We start from the raw sequence: 8,642 nt of genomic DNA on the forward strand, positions 1-8,642 counted from the left end.
GTTCCAATGTGGGCCCCACACTGCAAATGAGCCTGACACCAAAAGCACACCACAATAGGACTTGAAAAAGCTGAGGCAATTCAGCCTGGGGAAAAGAAGACTTACCAGAGAAGACAATGGTTGTAATCAGCTACCTAGTGTCAAAATTAAAATCCTTGACTAAAAATGGCAATGATTCAGATTTAGGCCTGAGACGACCAACTTTTCCAAAAGTGGCAGTAGTGAGGTCTCTGACTGTCAACTTGATGATCATACAACTTTCAAAAATCATGTTCTTTTTCTGGCTTTGAGATACTGGTGACTACTGTGGTGCATAGTATATGTCATATCTATTATAATTGATATCCATGGTAGTGGTTGCTACACTAGAGTGACAGGTTCTGGAAATAGCTACAACACACACTTGGAATCTCACAGTCACAGAATCAACCATTTTACTAAATACAAGCATATTTTCATTCACATACAGCTAAAGAAAACATTTTTTTTCACATTTCATTACAGTGCACAACAAAGTGAGGAAAAGTATACAGTACATTTTATTCTGGAATATGAGACAATCTAATCCAACATGCAGTTGTGATCTTTGTTACAAGTTAGTTTATCTTTTCTTTACCTATGTAGTAAAATAGCTTCTAAAGCTTTATCCTTAGTATTGTATTAACACCTGATTTTTTTTCACACTTATTTTCTAAAACCCACTTCTTGCAGTGACAACAGCACTGAATTCTACGAAAATGATTTGTAAAGTTTCTAGAACTTGTTGACGCAATTAAGCTCAGCCACCTCTGCTGGATCGATGCTGAGTATTTTTAAACCTGCCTAAAAAAATGCAAGGAATGGGGAAAGTATACATATAATGTATTTTCGTCAAGAAAACTGTAGAGAAGTTTTGTTTCTATCTTCTTTTTTGAACTGACAGAATCCAGTCAACTCTCATTTATCCACTGGATAATCTTGTTTTCAAAATCTTTTAAACATAATTAAGTATAGCAGTTGATAAACTTTGTGTTAACCCAATTCATCATCTTTTATTTGCCTTCTACAATCACAAAACTGGCAACTTAACTACTCCACCCTAGCCTGGTCTTGTTAAATGAATGTAGAGATGATCAGTTCAGTTATAGTTGATGCTGCAGGTTGGTCCAAGGTGGTTTGTTTCCATGATTTTCATTATTTGGCTTTCTTATTCTGGCTGAAGTAAATTCCCAAACTTTCAAATTCAGTTATATTCATACTAAAGTTTAACATAGATCTCCAAGTAATTTACTGTTCTCGGGCTTTCCTATCACAACCAATATGAGAAATCTGTCTCTAATCAGAACTGTTTCCTTACTGTGAAAAGTATGGCTTTTGCCTAGCTGACCTGGCTACAATCCACAAAATAATTTAAAGCATCACCTCTCTTCAAGACTATAATGGAAACCCAAGCCAAGCATGCCAACTTTCTGCTGCAGTTATCTGTCTGTTCACTTGAGAATTAAGAGCGGCTTCTCTTGGGTAGACAGAAACTTAGTACAGATTTGAGCAAACAGGTGGCCAAGGTCATTGTGAGGTGAGCGTTTTATCCCCATCCCACTTCCCACTGCTGTGTTTGGTTCCTTTTAATAATATGGCCACTGTGTTTCAGTGATAAGAACACTTCTAGCCTACACAGGTCTAATGTGTTTTGTTGTGCAATTATTCACTTGTTTCAAGCCCTCTTGTCAATACTACCTGAATGGGCTTTAGCTTTGATTCACCCCTACGCTCCCTCAGGACTATAGCTGAGTTGTAATCAATAAGGAAACATATCCTAACACGTAGAGAACATTTATTTACAGTCGTATCTCTTCCAAAGTGAACAAATTAATAACAGCTCATTCATCTTACAGCAGGATGATGCACCGAAACAAGAACTCAGGGTCATAGTCCTTCAACTTGGCCAAGTGAGTCTCCTGCCTCTGAGTTTACTTTTGTAAAATGGGGAAGAAAACCTCACGGGCCTGTTATGAGCATCAAGTGAGTCATTCAAGTGACTGTAGCGCATTTGTAAGGGTCACGGTGCCTCCTGCTGAGCGGGTACTCAGTACAGGACTGAGGAGCCAGGGTTCACCTCTCTTTTCAGAGGCAATCCCTGTGCCATGGCCGCCATGACCCAAAGAGACAGCACGTTGTTCACTTCTAGATGAGTCACCAATGCAGTGAAACCCCAGACATGGTCAGAGGGAAAAGAGGGTATGACATTTGGGTTGGTGTTCCTGTCTTCCACTTCCAGGATATTTTGCCTGGGACAATTTCTTTGACACGGCTGGTGATTCTATCACAGGGTCGTACATTTTCCCCAAGGTGGTAATAACAGTGTGTAAATAGCCTCCCTTTTCATATTCACCCCTTTTTTTCTTTTTATATTCGAACACCAGGCCTCGAAAGTGTCTTAGTCAATATCTGGTCCGTGCCTCTCATTTTGCAGACGAGCTGTTTAGAAGCTAATTGGGACCTTTTAACCGAACCTGGCACATACTTGGTGTAGGATATTCTCACTGATTAAGTTGCTTTCAGTCTTTTTATTTCATTTTGCTAATTATTTTCAATGTGACACTTTTTTTCCCCTTATATATGTTCGTGATCTATGAATGAGCTGAAATACCAAGAAATAGCTGTCCTGTCTGTGGGTATATTTTTGGGGGGCCTGGCTCCCCAAACCTCAGGCCCCTGACATGTGGTCCACAAAGGGCAAAGGGAGTAGCCACTGCCCAGCGTGGGCCACAGAACAGTGCCTGGCCCCTGTCAGTAATTCAGTCCCTCCGTCACAGCACTCCCCCATCCACCTGCCCCCAACCCGTCAGAGTGCCCCTTGGGAAGGAGGCTCACTTGGTGTCCAAAATGGAGGTTGAGTTCTCTTCAGTCACACAAAGATTCTATTCATTTTGATAACTTTAAGTTCAGGTGGGAGAGCATGTTTTGAAAATCAGAAGGGCTGACTAGCACAAACATCTCCTGTCTGATTTGACAACCTCTTCTGAAGAGTGAACCACATTTGGTACAAATCCACTCTTCACCCCTTCCCAGCCCTCCTGGATCGTAATATCCCCCCTTTTAACCAGCTCATATATGTCTCTCGTCAGGTCTGTGAAGGCTTTCTCCACATTAATGGCATCTCGGGCTGACGTTTCAATGTACTTCATGCCGTACGCAGCAGCCAGTTTCTCTGCCTCGTGGCGAGTCACTTGCCTCTGTGTATCCAGGTCACACTTGTGACCCACCAGAACAAATACAATTTGGTAGGGCTGAACGTGTACTTTGGTCTCTTCTAACCACTCATGGACATTCTGGAAGGACCTGCGGTTGGTAATGTCAAATAAGAGAAGACCACCTACTGAGTTCCTGTAGTAGGCGCGAGTGATGGATCTAAAACACAAGAAAAAAGTCAAGAATGAAGGCCAGGCCCAAACTCCTGTATTTCAATGAACTCAGTATATTCTAGTGTATTTGCTTACTGGCACAGTTCCTTAGTAAAATCAATTTTTTAACAACAGAATACAAATGTCATTCCATAATGATAATATGTGAATTTTCAATTGGGCAAAATTTTGAGATGGCCTCTTCTACAAATGAATGCTCGTGACTGACAGGCATTTCCCATCAATCAGCTAACTCTCCCACCTCCACATCTGAATAACTGAATGAGACTTCCTGTTCTGCAAAATGGGATACCTAAGTCACAGTTATCCTGAGGCAAAATGAAACAATGGATGTTAATGTGTTCTGTGACCTGGAGACCTCATTACAAATTGTAAAATTTTTAAAATAAATGTATAATGATTGACAAATGCTCATAAATATATAGCTGTATTGCAACACATTCCATTTTATCCCATTTCCCATCACCATGTTTGTCTTTCTATTATTCTATTATTATTATTATTTTAATCTAACAGGGGTCCTCAATCTCTTCTGTGAGGAGAAACACAATTCTGTTTTTTTTCTTCCCCAGGCCATTAGGAATAGGAAAAAGAGAGATAGATGGTCTGCAAAGGCCTTGGGCAAAGTGCCTATCAGCCATACTTCCTGACACATTTCAGAGACTGAATAAGGAGCCACCAGCTGGAAAAAAACTGCCTAAATCATCAAAGCTTTCCCTTAAAATGACATGATTTATTTAAAGCATTATAACTAGAATATTTCTAAAACCTATTATACATTTGCTGTACCTCTTAAACAGAAGAAACCTCATCTATTTTAACTTCTTGTTTTGAGGAGCTTCATTACCAATATACATTGTGGTATTATACTTTAGAGCTTATTACAGGGTGTAGAAATGTTTGCTTCTACAATCACTTGCTTTAGACTACTGTGCTCTTTGATCGATGTCTATTTTTAGGTTTTCTGTTTCCTTGGATGAAGAAGATAAATAATGAGGGACTCAATAGTTTAGAGCTTAGGGCAAATGGCTCAATGATAACAGAACAAACGTCCAGTGGATTAAAGTCCAAAGTAGATGGTTGTAAGAGCAAACCTTACAAATGATTTCAAGTCTCCAGAACTGGGCAACTCAGCCCTGGGTAATGAAAGTGTTTCTAATTCCCTTATGTTTGAAGATTCATGGATAATGATAGGTGTACCAGAAGATTCAACATGATCAAACAAAGGTTTTGATTTGTGAACAGCTCGGCTCAAGACATCAATAAGCAAGCTGTAGAGCCCTTTCAAATCTCTAAAATAGATTATTATATCAGTATTTAGAAAGTAATGAAGCCCTTTCTAACCATGAGATAAGGCTCATTAATATTATGACCTTCTGTACATCAAAAATTTTTTCTTAAAGTTCAAAAACAAATGAGAAACTGGGAAAATATTTTACAACATATGTGACAGAAAAGCATTAATATTCCTAATCTGAAAAGAACTCTTACAAATCAGTATGACCCAATGATAATAAGCAGTGGATATGAAAAGGCTGCTCATACGGATGTTCCCATAAACACATAAAAGGCACTTTTCTTCACTTATAATATGCAAAATGCATTTATCAGTTAAAAGCAAAGCTGTACAAGGATATTTACCAGGGTGTTGTTTGTGGAAGTGGGGAGTTGGAGACAACTGAAGTTTGAGTTAGCTCTTCTCCTTACTACTCTTCAACTACCTAACCAGTATCTTCTACGCTCAATTACTGTCGATAGATAAATGAATAAATGATCATAATCATGGGCTATTGAGTGCTTTTGTTCTAGCTCCTGATGCTCTATGTGCCTTTAGCTTTAATTGCTCCCTCGAAGTTTTCTGTGTACGTTGCTCTCTCCCACTTCTGCCTTTCCACATGCCGTTTCCTCTCCTTGGGCTTTTCCTCTCATCCTCGTCAGGCCTCATCTTGGCCAGGTAGCCTTCCCTTCTCTCTCTATATTATACATAGAATTCCAAATGATACATACTACAAATGAAAAGCAAAGGGTTGTATGGGAAAATTAAACCTGTTCATTGATTACTGTGATGTGCTAAGAGTTATAGTCGGGAGTGGGCACACAAATATAAACAAGGCAGTCTTTTGTGTAATTGCTGATTATCTACTTCCCCCCACTATGCTAGCACAGTAGTTCTTAGAGGGAAGGGCCTGTGTCTGTTTTGTTTACATGGCATCCCCTTGTGTGAGTTTCCTCAGAAACAAGCCTGAAGCCTGGCATGCAGAGGGTGATCACCGATGGTGTGCTGGTTGCAAGAAGGAATCAATCCTCAATACCTGACTATTTCATATGTATATAACATAATACACCTGTATCTGAACCTATGTCTACCTCTATTTCTGCCTCCGTATCATCTGTCTGTATCCATCAGTTATGTTGGGATGACCCGGGAACATTTTGAAAAGTACGTAGCATCGGGACTGAGATTGACGAATTACACTGATCAATTCCAGATGGTTTGTTAGCCACCAAGGGGCAGGCTGGTGGAGTTGTGGTGCAAGCAATACCTATGATTGACCGGCCTTCCCTGCCAGGGCGCTTCTTTTCCTGCACGGAACTCCCAGCTAGCTGAAGGTGGGCTTAAGCAGAAACCCCCCAGACCTTCGGCAACGTCCCTACGGGGCCGCGCGACCAGGACCGGGACGTCCTCTTTCCCCAGGGGCTGTGCAAGCTCCGAAGACCCTCCCACTGCTCGCGGGCCCGGGCTGCGCTCTCACCTGAACCTCTCTTGACCCGCCGTATCCCAGATCTGGAGCTTGATGCGTTTTCCTGGCTCGATCTCCACCAGACGGGAGAAAAAATCCACCCCCACGGTGGGGTCCGAAACCTGGGCAAAGCGGCCCTCGGTGAAGCGGCGGATCAGACAGGACTTGCCCACCGTGGAATCCCCGATGACAATGAGCCGGAACTGGTACAGCCAGATGGCTTCCATGGCCGGGGCTCGGCAGGTCTCCTTGGCCAGGGCCGTGTGCGGCGAGAGGGGGCGTCCCGCCCAGGCCTCGGAGAGCGAGGCTAGGTCCGGATCTAGATACGCCGCGAGCGCATCGCTTGCCTGGGAGCCCGAGGCGAGGTAGGCCCAGGCGCAGGGAGAGCTGAGGGATGGATGCTGCGCTCACAGAGGTGATGAAATGGCAGCAGCATCAGCACCACGCACTCTGACTCATCACTGACAACCAGGCTACTGTAATCCCCCGCGTAGACGCGACGCCCGGAGCCGCCGCACTGTCTGTAAAAGGAGCGCACAGAAAAACAGCCAAAGAAACGCCCCTTCCCTTCCGTCCTAATTCCTCCACCCACGCCTTCTTCTTAATTAAAAAGCTTATCTATCTTTCAAATTGCAAAAGTAATACTTTTTCATTAAAACTAGGGAAACAATACGAAAATGTACACAAAAAAGAAAGTCCATAATGATCTGCCCCCTCCCTCCCCAAGATATTAACATAACGCTTGGTATATATTCTTCCCATGGATTTCCATGAAAATATATGTATATCTATATGCGTGTATATATAGACGTATACATATATAATAAAGCATATGTAAACGTATATACATTGACTGCCTTTTGACAAATTGGACCATTACTCTGACCCTCGCTTTTACAATTAACAAAGAATCATAGATATCTCTCCATTACCAAAATAATCTTACTTTTGCCATGACAATGCTGCAATAAACATTTTCTTAAGTGTAGCCACGCATGCATTATTTCCATAGGATAGAGTTTTGCAAGAGGGCTTAGTGAGTCAAAGAGCATGCTTATTTTAAATGTAATGGACATAGCATGACACGTAATTTGCAACAAATATTTACCAATTTAAATTCTAGTCAGCAATTTCTGAAAAGTCCATCTCTTTGCATTATTTCAAGCATCGTGTGTTATATTGTTTCATAATGCTTGCCAATCTGATGTAGTTAAATAAAAAAGTGTCTCTCCTTTATTTTACATTTCCTGACTACTAATGAGGTCTCATGCACTGGCGATTTACATTTCCTCTGGGAATTGCCTCTTTAAATCCTTTGTACTTTTTATATGGAATCTTTTATAATTGCTTTCCTTATTTTTTCATTTTTGCTTTTTTAAACAGTTTTATTGATGCATAATTCACATCACATAATTCACTCACTTAAAGTGGGCAATTCAATGATTTTTAGTATAGTCATAGAGTTGTGCAACCATCAGCATACATTTAAAGTATTGTCATCACCTCAAAAAGAAACTTCTACCTTTTAGCCAACATCCCTCTGTCCCCGTACCCTCCTAGCCCTAGGCAAACACTAATCTATTGTGCTTTCTGTCTCTGTACATTTCCCTATTCTGGACATTTGATGTAAATGGAATCGTACAATATGTGGCCTTTTGTGCTTGGCTTCTGTCACTTATTGTGATGTTTTCAAGGTTCATCCATATGGTAGCATGAATCAGTACTTTATTCATTTTCATGGCTGAGTAATATTCCACTGTGTGGATAGACAGCATTTTATTTATCCAGTCATCAAGACGGTGGATATTTGAGCTGTTCTGAATAATGCTGTTATGAATATTTGTGTACAGGTTTTTGTTTGAACACATGCTTTGAACTCTTGTGGTTTGCTGTTCTTTTACACTTTCTTGAGGGTGCTCCTTGAAGCACAAACTTTTTAATTTTGAAAAATTTTCAAAATAATTTCTAAAAGTAGAAATTATCTATTTTTTTCTTTTGTTGCTTGTGCTTCTGGTGTCATGTCTAAGAATACTTTACCAAATCCAAGGTCATGAAGATTTACGCCTATGTTTTCTTCTATGAGTTTTGTAATTTTAGCTCATACATTTAGATCTCTGATCTATTTTTAGTTAATTTTTATATATCCTGCAAGGTAGGGTTGAAACTTCATTCTTTTGCATGTGGCTATCTCGTTGTCCAAGCACCCTTTGTTGGAGAGATTATTCTTTCCCCATTGAATGATTTTGAAGCCCTTGTTGAAAATCAATTGACCATAGACTACGGCTTTATAAATGGACTCTTGATTTTATTTCATTAATCTATATGTCTAGCCTATACCACATTGTCACGTCCTGCGTGGCAAGGGCAAATGGGACACGAGAGGGGCAGCGCAGATTGAATAAGAACAAGAGACAGAAGTAAGATTTAAGAGCGAGACCAAGGGACTCAGCCTTCAGAGATAGACTGAGCCACCGAATCGGGTCAACGCATGGTTTTT

General features: G+C 40.8%; 1 protein-coding gene across 1 annotated transcript; it reads right to left on the bottom strand.

The window, feature by feature from the left end:
* Positions 1 to 411: 411 nt before the first annotated feature.
* On the bottom strand, positions 412 to 6,675 carry RAB39B (RAB39B, member RAS oncogene family). The gene is made up of 2 exons (XM_019627615.1): positions 6,158 to 6,675; positions 412 to 3,390 (listed from the first exon to the last, which is right to left on the bottom strand). The coding sequence occupies exons 1-2, from the start codon at positions 6,370 to 6,372 to the stop codon at positions 2,964 to 2,966; spliced, it is 642 nt and encodes a 213-aa protein (XP_019483160.1). The 5' UTR covers positions 6,373 to 6,675; the 3' UTR covers positions 412 to 2,963.
* Positions 6,676 to 8,642: the final 1,967 nt, after the last annotated feature.

The sequence above is a fragment of the Hipposideros armiger genome, unplaced genomic scaffold (genome assembly GCF_001890085.2).
Source record: "Hipposideros armiger isolate ML-2016 unplaced genomic scaffold, ASM189008v1 scaffold_738, whole genome shotgun sequence".
NCBI classification, from domain to species: domain Eukaryota; kingdom Metazoa; phylum Chordata; class Mammalia; order Chiroptera; family Hipposideridae; genus Hipposideros; species Hipposideros armiger.

Coding starts and splice junctions, on each gene's coding strand:
- RAB39B (XM_019627615.1), bottom strand. CDS start 6,372: ATGGAAGCCATCTGGCTGTACCAGTTCCGGCTCATTGTCATCGGGGAT. Junction 3,391..6,157: donor GCGGGTCAAGAGAGGTTCAG/GTGAGAGCGCAG, acceptor CTTGTGTTTTAG/ATCCATCACTCGCGCCTACT.